Genomic DNA, 13,354 nt, shown 5'->3' on the forward strand with positions numbered 1-13,354 from the left:
GGGACAAAGCAGGACCCTCCCCCTGCCGTCCTGCACTCACTCACTCACTCACTCACTCACTCAAGGCTGGACCAACAGCAGAAGAGAAACAGAGGTGGAATGAACTGGGACAAGTCCCTGGCATGGGGCTGCTTTAGGAGCAAAGCTCTTAACATTTAGGTATGGGGGTGCAACCCTGAGAGCAGGAGATCCAGGAGCAGCAGATGCAGCAGCTGGGATTTCTCTGGCTGGGTGAAGTGCTGGGATTTAAATTAATTTCTAGCGTGCAGCTTCCCCTGGCCCTGTGTGTTGCCAGGCCCCGCCAACACCACTCCCCCCAGCCCTGGGGATTACTGGTATTTATAGCAAACACTCCATTTCAATTTTCCCCAGTGAGGCCAAGGGCCAATTCTTGCTGGCCAGGGGAGTGTGGGAAGTGCTTCTGGCCATGGCTGTCAGCACCATGACCCATGGTAGGGCCCAGTTGCCAGAAGCTCCCAGATAGGGTTAAAACATTAATTATGTTTTCCTTGTACAAGCCATCTTGTGCCTGCTCTTGGCTCTAGCACACTGAGCCTGGAGTGGAGTGCAAGACATTGGAGCTGGAGCAGTCACTGGCACTTGCTGCCCTGGCCCTGCCTGCAGGTAGGACCTAAAAATAGCCTCCTCCTGCTTGGTCCATGTATTCGCCTCGAAGCCAGAGCTGAATAGCTCTATCCTCCTCCTCCTGCTCTGTCCTCTCCTGGGAAGCCCCAGAGCTGCCACAGGGGTTGGCAGCACCAAGCTGGAGCCAGGGACTGCCCACTGAGGCTGGGGCTCTGGCCCCACATGGCCTGAGAGGAGATGCAGTGAGTGACTGGTGCTCCCAGGAGCAGAGAGAGTTGGGCATGTCCCCATGGATCAGGTTTCATGCTCTTATGCGGTCTCCCTCGGCAGCTGGGATTATTCCTCTTACACAGCTTTGCCTTCCTACCTTCTTACCTTGGCCACAAGCAGCCAGACTCCCCCCAGCCCTGGCTGCATCCTCCTCTTTTAGGTCTGCAGAGCACAGTGTAGGATAAAATGACACCATATGGAACCAGCCTGGTCCTGTGTGAGTATTTATTGGTTTGCAGGGGCTGCCTAAGCCCAGTACCCAGCTCTCTGGCCCTGGGACTGGCCATTCCCCATGCTATTTGGAAGTGGGGGTGCCCTGGCCAAGCTGCAGCAGGGAGTTAGTGGTGTAGTTCTGGAAGAGGGGCTGCAGGAACATGCCAATGGTGCCAAAGACACAGACAAAGACGAAGATCCACAAGAAGAGACGGTCGATGACCATGGCGACGTATTTCCAGTCCTCACTGACCTGCATGGAGCCAGGAAAAATGCTAGATCAGGCTGGGGCCTTACGTATTGCCTGACACTGCCCCAACTGAGAATCTGGCATATCCTCAGAGCCTTGAATTGCTCCCTCAGCACTGCAGCTCCTGGGGCCTGCCTGCTAGCCTGCTGTGGGTCCCACGGGGCTCACTCCCCCTGCTGTCACACGCACCACTGAGCCCAGGAAACATTTCCCCAGTGAGCAGAGCTGGGGGGGCTCTGCAAAGTCTGCAGCCTGATGGTGCCATGCAGGGCCAGGCCTCTTGGGAGCCTCCTGCATTTCCAGAGCTGCTGCTTCAGCTTTGGACTGCAGTGGTAGCTCAGGGATCAGTGCTGGACCCCCTACCCAGGCAGGAGCTGCAGGACTTCATTGGGCATGGGGCTAGGCAGGGACCCCCTTGGCACTTGTGCCTATCACTTCTTGTGGTGCAGCCATGAGCCAGGACACACTCTGCACCCCACAGCTCTGGCCACCCCTGAGCACTGCCCACTCCCAGATGCATACCACCCACCCCAACTTACACTCTGATCATCATCCTCACTGCGCATGTGGTCAGCAATGAAGCGCACACCATCCACCGCTTCCTCCAGCCCGCAGCTGCCACCAGCTGCAGGGGCTGGTGTCTGCCCCTGTCGCTCCCGATAACCATTCAGCCCCTCGGCCTTGGCAGCACCAGGGTTAGCATAGCAGGTGCAGGTGCGGGAACCAGCCTGGACGAAGAGAGTGGTGGCAGCAGCACGTTCCTGGGTGTGCCGGCGCTGGCGCAGATGCTGGCGTGCGCAGTTCTGTCGCGGCTGCTTCATGAAGAGCAGCGTTGGGAGCTTGTGGAGAAAGAGGGTGCGGACCCAGGGCGGCATGGTGTGCGTGGTGGGTGAGCGGTGGTGCACATTGAGAACACAGACACTAGTGACAATGGAGAAGGTCACCAGCACCATTGTGAACATAAGATACTTGCCCACCAGTGGTACGTCCAGTGAGGTGGGTGGCACAATCTTGGAGATGAGCAGGAGAAAGACCGTGAGGGCAAGCAGGACAGAGATGCAGAGTGTCATCTTCTCACCACAGTCAGACGGAAGGTAAAACACAAGGATGGCCAGGGAGGTAATGAGGATGCAGGGGATGATAAGGTTGATGGTGTAGAAGAGCGGCTTACGCCGAATAATGAAGTCATACGTGATGTCCACATAGGTGGAGTCATCAGGGTTCTCATTGCGCCGCCCTGGCAGTGCCACGATGTCCCACTCGCCACTGGGCGTGAAGTCATCCAGGCTGGCCACCTCACTCTTCAGAACCAGGTCAATCTCAGTGCGGTCGTAGGTCCATGAACGGAACTTCATGGTGCAATTCTGCTGGTCAAAGGGGAAGTGCTTCACCTCGATCTTGCATGCACTCTTGTAGATGGCAGGCGGTAGCCAGAAAATGCTGCCATCATAGGAGATCACCGCATTGGAGTAAAAGGAGACCTCATACATCCCATCGGCACTGGGGTGAAGAGAGGTGCAGTCAGTCCTAGTGTTGTCAGCCCTGCCAGCACAATGACATGGCCCTCCTGCCCTGGGTGGGGTTGGGGAACACATAGCATCCCCAAAAAATGACCTACTTGTTGTAGAGCACCACATCAGGCAGCCAGATATGCTTGGAGGGCAGGCGAACCTTCTTCATGTTGTCAAAGTCCTCAGGCTTCCACGTGAGGCGATAGTCCTCCCACTCCTGAGGACAGGTGGGATCAGCCCAGCCCAGCCACAGGACAGGGGCCTGGGGCAAGGGGGTGGGTCAGGACAGGGGGAACACAGAGGTCCCACACAAGGTTTATGGGGGGCTATGACAGGGCAGGGTAGACATTAGGGTCGCACATAGGGTATATGGGGGCGTCCCTATGATAGGGATGGGTCTCAAGGCAGGGGCTGGGGAGTCCTGAGGCAGGGAGGACATACAGGTGTCAGGGCCACATCAGAATCCAGGGTGCCCACCTGGGTCAGCCAGACATTCGTGGTCATGATCTGCTCCCGCTCATGCTGCAGAGAGAGAAGGGCCAGTCACTCAGGGTGCTGGGAGGGTTTGGGGCCCCTTCACTTGCCTGGTAGGTTGAGGAGTAGAATCCTGGCCAACTCACCACGCTGATGAGCTGCGCCAGCGACACCATCAGCTGCACGGTCACCAGCTCAGAGCCATTGGTTGCCGGCCGGATCAGCTTGTTATAGCGTGCAGGGTCCAGCAGATACTCAACCAGTCGTTCCTCGGTGTCTGTGCCCAGGCTCCCTAGGGCATGGCAGAGCCTGAGTCCCATGGTGGTGGGCAGGGCCCCCCACGAGGGTCCAAGGACCCCCCAGGATAGAGCCTGTACGCGGCCTGGGGCTCTGTCTGACAGCCCGAGAGAAGGAATGATGGGGTGCATGGTGATGGGGTGTGGGTGTCAACCGGGCAGAGAGCAGGGAGGGCCTGGGGGAGAACGGGCAGTCCGAGGGGCTCCATGATTGGGGACGAGCAGCTGGACAGGACTAGGGGTTCATCTCTCCCCTCCCCTGCCTGGCCCCGCAATTCCCTGCCGTTCGTGACACCCCCTCCCCTTTTCCTGTCGGTCCCTGCGCACCCGTGGCACCGCCTCGAAGAGCCAGAGCCCACGGCGGCAGCATAGCCCCGGGGGGGGTCGAGGAGCGCCGGAAGCCCCAGCGGCACTGGCACCACAGAGGGGCCGGTACCGGCTGCACTCCGGATCTGTCCTGTGCAACAGGCGCAGCTCCCTGGCCCGGTCCGGTCCGGTCCGGTGCCCTCCCCGCCTCTGCTGGTGCCATCCCCCACAGCCCCCGACACTTACGTCTGAGGGCAGCGAGAAAGCAGAGAACGCGGAGCAGCGCCATGGGGGCGGCCTGGTGCCGCCACCGGTACCCGGCGCTGTCCACGGTTCTGGCCGGGCTCTGTCCGAGGTTCTGGAGCCGGCGGCGGCGGCGGCCCGGGCGGGGCGGCCCCGGGCGGGAGGCGGTGCCGGGCGCTGCGCCGGGGCCGCCCCGCGCTCCGGCTCCGCCGCCGTCAGCGGCCCCGGGGCCGCCCCCGCCTCCGCCCCGCCGCGGCCCGGGGACACGGCGGAGGGGTCTGAGCTGCCCCAGCCCGCCGCTCCACCGGGGTCCCTGCACGGTGCCAGCGGGGCGGCGGAGCCCCGGGCGGGGATCAGAGCGGGAGGGCGGAGCAGTGGGAGAGCTCGCGCGTGGAACCCGGGACCGGAGCCCCCGCGGCTCCGCCGTACGCCCAGTAGTGGGGTGTCAGAGCCCGCGGGGCTCCAGCCGTGCCCGGTGTCCTCCCCGTGACCCCACGTGACCCCTCCCGGGCACGGGCGGGGCTCCCCCCGCTGCAGTCCTCGCTGGCCACGCCCTGCTTCCCCGGGGCTTAGAGCTTCACTTCCGGTATGTCGCGAGAGGCTTCCGGCGTAGTGACCCCGCCCATTCCGGCGACGGCACTTCCGGGAGCGGGGCCGTCCCGCCGCCATCTTGGGCGGGCTCCGGGGCTGCGGCGGCGGCGGCGGCGGAGCGGGTCCCTCCATGGGAAGATGCAGCGGGCGGGGCCGGAGGAGGCGGCGAGGGCGCAGGCGGCGGCGGGGGGGCCCGGGCGGAGCGGGGCCGAGGTGGTGGCGGCTCACGCCGGGCGGCTCCTGAGGCGGGAGCTGCGGCTGCTCGAGTCCATCTTTCACCGCGGCCACGAGCGGTTCCGCATCGGCAGCGCCTGCCCGGACGAGATCAGCTGCGAGTTCGTCCCGGGGGTCGGGGCCCGCGCCGGCGCCTCCGCCTCCCGGGGACCGCCGCCGGGGCCCGTCCGTATTCACTGCAACATCACGGTGAGGCCCAGGGGGTGTGGCGGGTCCAGGCTCTGCGGAGACACCGCAAGGTGGCCCCGGGACCGAGTGGCCCCTCCTTCGCGCGTACGGGGCTGCCGCCGTTGGGACCCAGGGTGAACTGGGCCTAGGCCCCAACGTTCCTGGCGGCGGCTACGGGGCTGCGGGGGTTAGCTGCCCTTGGCCCTCTCCTTCTTGGGGCCTGCGGGAGCGCCGTACGAGCCACCGCGAGCTCCTCGGAACAGCGGGTCATGCAGAGAAAAAACAGGGGGCAGTGCCCGGCAGCACTCCCGCCGTCCCAGTGTACGAGAACTGGCCATTCCCCATGCTGTTTGAAACCCCTGTCCAGCTGCTTGTCCCCAGTCATGGAGCCCCTCAGACCCGCCCCCGTGTATGAGACTGCCCCCGTTTTCCCTGCTTCCCCCGGTTTTGTTTTGGAGGGTTTCCCAGGAGGCCCTGATCTTCCTGGAGGAGAGGCAACTGTGGCAGCAGCGTCGGCTCTTTCTCTTTGCTCTGGCTTATCTGCACCGGGGTTTTAGGGATTCTCCTGCTGGATGGTTTGGCGCTGGCGTACTGATGCCCTTTTTGATCACAAATTACAACTGGTCTGTGTCTCCAAGCGAGGAGAGCCAGTAGATCTTGGATAGCTTCTGGTGCAGGTTCTGAACGGGACTAATGACCGGGATTTTCTGGAGGGTCATGTTGTGAGTGTTGCCATAGTCTTTGTCCTGGATTAAAAGTGCCTGCTTGGCATCTGCCCTGCGTGAGTGCTGCCAGGTTCTCCTCCTGCAACTGCTGGAACTGCAGCAGCCCGTGGGCAGCATGAAACACCATTAGTGTCCTGCCTTTACTGCCTCACACCCCAAATGGCCTCATGACCAGTGCGTTGGCCAAAATGCCAGTATTCTCCCTCCGTGTTCAATCCTGGGCTAGGGGGACACAGCACAGAGCCAGCCCGGCATGGTCAAGGTAGGCATTTGTACTGCCCTCAGCCCCAGGTTTATGCTGGAGGGTGGACCAGTCACTTGTGGCCTGATCTCTGTGGCCCAGAGGGATCTGTTTGCAGAAGACTCAGGGCTTCAGCCCCCACCCTGTCTGGCTTGCTGCTCTTTGCATTGCAATGGCCTCCATCCCACCAACACCACCTTCTCCCCCTCTCCAGGAGTCTTATCCAACTGTTCCCCCAATATGGTCTGTGGAGTCAGACGATCCCAACCTGGCAGCTATCCTGGAGAGGCTGGTGGAAGTCAGGAAAGGAAATACCTTGGTGAGATACTCTCCGCTGCCTGGGAGAGGGGAGGGCTGGCAGCTTTGAGGAGGGTAACCCTCTGCTTGCATGTCCCCAGCTGCCTGAAGTGGGGATTGCCTCTGGTCTCATAAATGTTCCAGAGCTTTTCTGGCTGAATGCTGGAGAGGGGATTTTGTGCGTGTGTCTACTGCTGTTTGCAGCAGGAAGGAGCAGCCCTGGGGCCTTTGCTTGCTGGCTGCAGTGCTGAGTCTCAGCTTGGCACAGAGGTCCACACACTTCACTGACCCTCTGTTCTCTGGACAGCTTTTGCAGCACCTGAAGCGAATAATCTCTGACCTGTGCAAACTCTACAACCTACCCCAACATCCAGATGTTGAAATGCTGGACCAGCCTCTACCAGCAGAACAGGTGAGCGGCTCAGGAAAAGGCTCCAGAGCTCAAAAAACAAGTTCCCTGATGTTTGCTCTGGAGGCTTCTAGGGGTTACCAGAGGAGGAACACAATGAGGGGTTGGATTTCTGTCCTGGGTGATGCCAGCCTGCTCTGCTGGGCCTTGGTGCTGTTTTCTGTAAAGGCTCTCAGCTCCTCTTTGCTTTTAATTTGGTTCTGCTTCTGTATCCCTTGGAAGTGTCTGGGAAGGCAGGACAGCATTTTGCCAGGATGCTCACCACACAGTCTCTGTCCCTATCCTTCTCTCTCCACAGAGCACCCAGGAAGAGGTGTCCTCTGAAGAGGAGGATGAAGAGATGCCAGAGGTAAGTGCCATTTCAGTGTGTGAGGAAATACACCAGAGAGCTGAGCATGAGGAGGAAGCTGCTGGAAGGTGCAAGGGTACACGGGTCTTGCCAGGGAGAAGCTTGTGGCCTCCAGACAGGGTAGTTTGGCTCAAAGGCTGGATAGTTCTCAGCATTTTGATGCTGAGGATTCTGAGGCACAGCTGGGTGCCACATATTCACAAACCCCTAGAGAGCACAGAGGCTGAGCAGCATGGCGATGGCTTCTGAAGGCATGGGGATGAGGTGTGAGCAGAGAGCTGCTTGGACAATATGTGCTATTCATTAAAGCCTGAAATTTCTGCAAGAGAGGTGGATTTCTGGGTTGCTGTTGCTGGCAGGGAAGTCACTGTTGCAAGGAGCTCCCACAGAGGGGATGAGGTCAGGTGGCTGAGTGTGCAAGTGAGCTAATTGCTAGGAGTGGTGGAGGCAGCCACACTTCACTGCAGGCTGAGGGCACCTTGCTGCAGAACACACAGGCTCTGGTTGTTTGGTTTGCAGCTTAGAAATCTGTGGAAGTGGGTGGAATAATCTTGAATCTCCATGGTGACGTTTAGCAATGCCTCACATACAAGAGCAGCATGGGCACTGAGTCAGCAGTGCCGTGGAGCCTGGGGGCAGGTCACTGAGCAGCAGCACCCCAGCAGTTGGGGGGGGTGTTAGCAAAGTTAATTGCTTGCTAAATTAAGGCTGGGCTTTGCCAGTGTTCAGAGGGAAAAGGGGGAGGGTTAAACTGGTACGAGCATAACCTTGTTAATATGCAAATCTTCTGCTTCATGGCAAGTCAGTGTGTCCAAGGCCTTTACTCATGTGGGCTGGAAGATAAATCCCCTGGAACTGAGCATTCCATTCCCCCTTGTGCTTTTTGCTAACACCGTGCATTGTGGAGGGAGAATGCTGTCACGTAGAGCAAAGGTTTTGTGCTGAGCAGTAGGATTTGTTCAGCTGCGTGAAGGAGTGGAGCAGCAGAACTGTGCTCTGGTACAGAGATTCATTATGCAGGTTAATCTACTCGAGGGATTTTCTAGGAGGATCTATTTTCCTGTGTGAGTCTAAAAATGTCAAACCGCTTCCAAAAACGCTGCTCAATAGCCATGACCAGTGCAGAGAGGCCAGAGTAAATGCTTGTTCAGAGGATTTAGTGCCAGCACATGGAGCTGTGTATACCCACAGCCATTTCCAGGCAGGTGAACCCTGTCTGCATGGGGAGAGATTTCTGTAGTGGGCCCAGATGGCTGCAACTTTTTTTCCTCTCATTGTCTTGGTCTTGCATTGCCATGTGTTATTGTGGAAAACAGTGAGGGGCAAAGGCTCTTCTGGGGTCAGGTACTACACTTGGAGTGCAGTGAGCTAATCTACAGAGAGACATGCTGTGAAATACCCACTTCTGTTGAGGGAATAACATCCCATGCAGCTGGATTTAGGTGCAAGGGTCGGTTCTTCTTGTGGTGCCAGTGACCTGTGTTCCTGTTGGGGTTTGGCTAGCAGAGGGGCCCAGGTGGCCTGGCAGCACTGCACCAAGGGGCTGTGCTTTGTTCTAGCCATCCAGCAACGTGGCACAAGCTGTTGAAGCCACAAGTGTGCCAAGATCCAGGGTCACTTGGTTACCTGGGGCTTTTTGAGGACTGAGAGATTAATGGCTCATTATAAACAGGCGTGAGATGTGGCAGAGGAGAATCCAGCAAAGAGCTCACATGAGCCAAACAGAATGCCCAAACCTTGTGTCTTCCACTCTAGTTGTACCTCAGATCAGGAGCTGGGGCTTCCTGGGGAGAAAGAGTTCCACTAGGAATCCTTCCTGGGTCAGGGCAGCTCAGTACTCAGAGCAGGGAGGTGCAAAGGCACATCACTTTGAGCTTTCCTCTTTCCTGTCCAGGACACTGAGGACTTGGACCACTACGAGATGAAAGAGGAAGAGCCGGCAGATGGGAGAAAGACAGAGGATGAAGGCATTGGGAAAGAAAACCTGGCCATTTTAGAGAAAATAAAAAAGAACCAGAGGCAAGATTACTTAAATGTACGTGTCACCCAGGGGGCAGGTGGGCTGGGGGAGCAGAGGTACTCAAGGGCAAGAGTGATGAAGGCCCTTGCCAGCCCTCCAGCCCTAAATCAGAGGGGCTGTCCTCAGCCAAAGGTGCAGCAGTACCAGTTTTCTAGGGCTGATGGGGCTGAAGCAGAGAAGTCTGTGAACTGCCTCTGTGGCTCAGGGATGCCCCCAGGGCATTGGTGCCTCATGGGGCAGTCCTCCTGCAGCAAGATCTGGGGCTCCCTTCTGCCCCAGGAGCTCTGCTCCCACGATCACCTGAGGCTGTGGAGGTGGGTTGTGTTTTTGTACCCCTGGGCATAGATTCTTAGACAGTACAGAGGACACAGAGGTGTTTCTGCTGCAGCCGTGCTGCCTGAGGTGACATATTTGCAGCAAGGGACAGACTGAGAGGTGACAGGCAGGATACGGTGTGGTATAGAGGCTGGACCAAGTTGTAGCTCAGGTATTGACCTCATAGAGTAATAGCCATGGCTGGGTGGAGCATAACAATACAACTTTCCCCCTCCCTGTTCTTGCAGGGTGCAGTGTCTGGGTCTGTGCAGGCCACTGACCGGCTAATGAAGGAGCTCAGGGATATTTACCGATCACCAAGTTTCAAGGGCGGTGAGTGCTGCCGGGAGCCCCATGGAGGAAGATTCCTTCTCGTTCTGTGGGGTACCCTGTGGACCTTGGAGCTGTGCTGCTCAGCTAAGGGGGAGGATCTCTGGTATTGGATGGCTGTTGCTCTGCCAAGGGTGAACAAAACCACCTTACCCTCTCTGTTCCCTGCCACAGCTGCGTGGAAGTGAGGAGCATGCTGTGGGATCGGAAAATTTTCTGACTTTGAGGGAGGTGGTGTTCCTACTCCTTTCCTGAGCCCAGGGACTGGATAGGTGCTGCTTTTCATGGGGGGACAGTGCCCAAGTGAAGTTGTACTGCAGGGCCCAGGGGATTTGAAATCTGGGCGATGGCTCAACCCCCTCTCAGTGTCCCCCCATAGTGATCCCCCTCTGTTCTCGTTGCAGGATACTATGCAGTTGAACTAGTGAATGACAGCCTGTATGACTGGAACGTCAAAATCCTGAAGTAGGTGACCCAACTTGGAATCGTGCATTTATGGTGGGTTTTGGTGATGGGAACAGAAAGTCCCTGTGAGCAGAGAGGACATTAGCATGGCAGGGGAGCACCAAGCAGACCTTGAGTCAGCCTCTCTCAGGCAGCTAGCTTGCTGTCTCCACAACAAAGAGATGATATCTCCAGACAGAATGAGGTAATTGGAGGACCCTGCAAGTGTGTGCTGTTCCTAGAGTCCAGAAAGAGGTCCAGCAGGCAAACCCTGAGTTTTCACACCCTCCGAACACCAGTGTTGCCTTTTCCTTGGGCCAGGCAGCCTTTATTTTTAAGCTGGCAGCATGGAAAAGGGCTGTGATGGTCTTCTCTGCAAAATGGAAGCAGAATGCTGGCAGCCTGTGCTGTTGCTGCCCTCAGCAAGAGCCTGAGGGGCCATGTGACTGCCCGGCCGTGCAGGTACGGCAGCTCTGGGGTGTGGTGGCAGTGAGCATGGCTGACCTGAAGTGCATGGCCTTGACTGACCCTCTGGGGTTTTCCTGTCACAGGGTTGATGAGGACAGCGCTTTGCACAACGATCTCCAAATTCTCAAAGAGAAAGAGGGAACCGATTTTATCCTCCTCAACTTCTCTTTTAAAGTAAGGCTCCCCCTCCTAGAGAGATGCCTGACTTGGCAAGGCATCAGAGAACACTTTCCTCAATGGCTCTGCTTCCCTTCTCTCATTCCAGGATAACTTTCCTTTTGATCCACCATTTGTAAGGGTTGTATCCCCAGTGCTGTCAGGGGGGTGAGTAATTATCTGTCTCTCTCTGTTCTGCAGTGCTGCTTTCTGCAGCGGTTTTCACTGGGTTTATCCAATGCTGTCCACTTCCTTGACATGGATTTGCCATTGGGAAGCGGACAGTGATGGTGGAAGTTATAGCATTTTTTTTTTCCATCAGAAATCTAATCAGAGAAGATGTTTTACCTCTGGAGCAGTGGGTGGGTACAATCACAGCTATCTGTGTGGTAACTTAGTCTGATTCCTTCCCAGGTATGTTTTGGGTGGCGGTGCCATCTGCATGGAGCTGCTTACAAAACAGGTGGGTGCTGGTCCCTGCGGGAACCAGGGGAGGTCTTCTGCCTACCACACTCCGTGTTCCTGGCAGCTCCTGCTGTACCACTGACTGCCAGAACTAGGGAAGGCCCTTTGGTTGCACTGGGAGCACAGTCTCTGGGGTGAGTCTGGCCTCATCATGTGTTTGATCCCTCAGGGCTGGAGTAGTGCCTACTCCATTGAATCGGTGATCATGCAGATCAGTGCAACGCTGGTGAAAGGGAAAGCGCGAGTACAATTTGGAGCCAACAAGGTAGGTCTGGACAGTGTAGGAGAATGGGGAGTGGCAGTGGTGTGGCAGATGGGGGCACAGCCAGCTCTGATCACACAGGGAAGGTGTGTGGCCACACAGGATGGCTTCCCCAGGGTTCCTGCTGGACTGACTATCTCTTTGCCTTCTCATGCAGAACCAGTACAGCCTGACAAGAGCACAGCAGTCCTACAAGTCGCTGGTTCAGATCCATGAGAAGAATGGTAAGGGCTGAAGAAGAGGGTCTGCATTTTCCCTTGCTTGTTTGGGCTCCCCAGACAAGCCACTCGAGTTTTATCCTGCCTTAAGAGCAGAGGTGGCAGCAGCAGTGGCAGCTGCTCTAATAACAATGTGGCTGCAGAGTGCTGCTGCCCTCTCTGCTGCCCAGTGCTGGGCTCTGGGGGCTGTAACGAGAGGCAGCACCTCAGTGATTGCTTGGGCTTGATGATCTGAGAGGTCTTTTCCAACTGTAATGATTCTGTGATTGCCTGTGTGGTGCTGGGAAGTAAGCCAGAGAGAAAGCCTCCCAGTAATTTGGGATATGTGGCCCTTTGGAAGTGGGACTTGGCTGCTTTTGGCAGCTTTTCCAGGTACAGATTGTCATTGCCCATGCAGTTTCCTCCCTCACAGATCTCTCCTCATTTCAGGCTGGTATACACCGCCAAAGGAGGATGGCTAGTGTGGATGCTGCAGGACCAATCTGAATATCTTCTGGATGCTCTCCTTGGATCTTAGTGATGCCTCTTGGCTTTCTCCCAGGATTTAATAGCTCTGCCCGTTGCAGGACAATACTGGCTGTTCAAAACTCTAAATAACCGTTTAAAGAGTTGGACTGACCCAGAACACATGCTAGCAGGCATTCGTGTTAAAACAAACTCTTGAGCCTCTTGTATTACTGGAAACTTTTGACTCTGCTCCAGTCTAGAGCATCCTCCTTACCTATGCTATGGATTTAATTTATTTTCTTATTTCATGTACACTGCTTTTTTTTGTTACAGTGTATGATGGATGTGTATGGAAAATGTATCTTTGGAGAAAAATTACAGTTTGTTAATTTGAGAATGCTGGTCTAACTAATTTTTTTTCCAAGCTCCTGCTGGGTAGGTTGTGCCCTGCAAACCCTGCAGCAGCCCTGGTCCCAGGGTGGGCCAGTCAGTAGAGCTGTGGTAGGCCCAAGCCCTGCAGGAAGGCTTTGCACAACTGCCTTGGAAATAGAAAAGCCCTTTTCTTTTTTGGCATTAAGGGAACAGGGTTTCTGCCCCATCTTCCCTGGGTAAACCCAGCTTTTCTCTATAAACTGCAGACTTGCAACTCGAAGCACACAGGGGAAGATTGGTGAGGCTGTCCTCTCCCCTGCAGTGGAGGAAGGGTTTGTGGGTATATCCCAGGGCTGCCAACTCCCACCCCACACTTCTCCCTGTCCTCTTGCCAAGCAGTAAGATGAGCTGAGGCCTGAGCTTTGTCCTGTTTCTCCCCACTAGCCACGCATGGAGTCTGAGCTCCTTGTCCCCATCCCTGCTGTGCTGTGGCTGCAGGCTGCTGGAGGGAGCATGGGCACTGCTCTGTCCTACCACTGCTCCTATCCCTGACCAGGACCTGTTCCAGCAGTGAACACCCCGTTCTATGGGGTTTTATTTTACTTTCCTTAAGCTATTGTTCCTGCTTGCCTTTGTACTCCAGCCCTCCATGGATGGGGTTGTGGCCTGTTGTCTTGAATCCCCAAGGCCCTGTT

At 56.7% G+C, this 13,354-nt stretch overlaps 2 protein-coding genes across 9 annotated transcripts; one reads left to right on the forward strand and one right to left on the reverse strand.

The window, feature by feature from the left end:
* Positions 1–1,066: 1,066 nt before the first annotated feature.
* On the reverse strand, positions 1,067–4,338 carry CHRNB2 (cholinergic receptor nicotinic beta 2 subunit). Of its 5 annotated transcripts, none has more exons than XM_066337967.1 (6): positions 4,152–4,338; positions 3,450–3,595; positions 3,271–3,351; positions 2,937–3,046; positions 1,858–2,818; positions 1,067–1,321 (listed from the first exon to the last, which is right to left on the reverse strand). In XM_066337967.1, the coding sequence occupies exons 1-6, from the start codon at positions 4,192–4,194 to the stop codon at positions 1,151–1,153; spliced, it is 1,512 nt and encodes a 503-aa protein (XP_066194064.1). In that variant the 5' UTR covers positions 4,195–4,338; the 3' UTR covers positions 1,067–1,150. The 5 variants fall into 5 exon arrangements, with proteins under 5 accessions (XP_066194064.1, XP_066194061.1, XP_066194063.1 ...); XM_066337964.1 differs by having other exon boundaries at positions 3,450–3,697; XM_066337966.1 differs by having other exon boundaries at positions 3,307–3,351; positions 3,450–3,697; positions 4,152–4,337.
* A 259-nt stretch (positions 4,339–4,597) lies between these two features.
* UBE2Q1 (ubiquitin conjugating enzyme E2 Q1) lies at positions 4,598–12,684 on the forward strand. 4 transcript variants are annotated; one of them, XM_066337969.1, is made up of 13 exons: positions 4,722–5,162; positions 6,322–6,426; positions 6,712–6,816; positions 7,112–7,162; positions 9,057–9,197; positions 9,746–9,830; positions 10,232–10,292; positions 10,823–10,913; positions 11,005–11,063; positions 11,310–11,358; positions 11,530–11,625; positions 11,780–11,846; positions 12,270–12,684. In XM_066337969.1, exons 1-13 carry the CDS (start codon positions 4,737–4,739, stop codon positions 12,299–12,301), a joined length of 1,368 nt encoding a protein of 455 aa, XP_066194066.1. In that variant the 5' UTR covers positions 4,722–4,736; the 3' UTR covers positions 12,302–12,684. The 4 variants fall into 4 exon arrangements, 3 of the variants coding, with proteins under 3 accessions (XP_066194066.1, XP_066194068.1, XP_066194067.1); XM_066337971.1 differs by lacking the exon at positions 9,057–9,197; XM_066337970.1 differs by lacking the exon at positions 6,322–6,426.
* Positions 12,685–13,354: the final 670 nt, after the last annotated feature.

The sequence above is a fragment of the Sylvia atricapilla genome, chromosome 30, assembly GCF_009819655.1.
Source record: "Sylvia atricapilla isolate bSylAtr1 chromosome 30, bSylAtr1.pri, whole genome shotgun sequence".
In the NCBI taxonomy this organism is placed as follows: Eukaryota; Metazoa; Chordata; class Aves; order Passeriformes; family Sylviidae; genus Sylvia; species Sylvia atricapilla.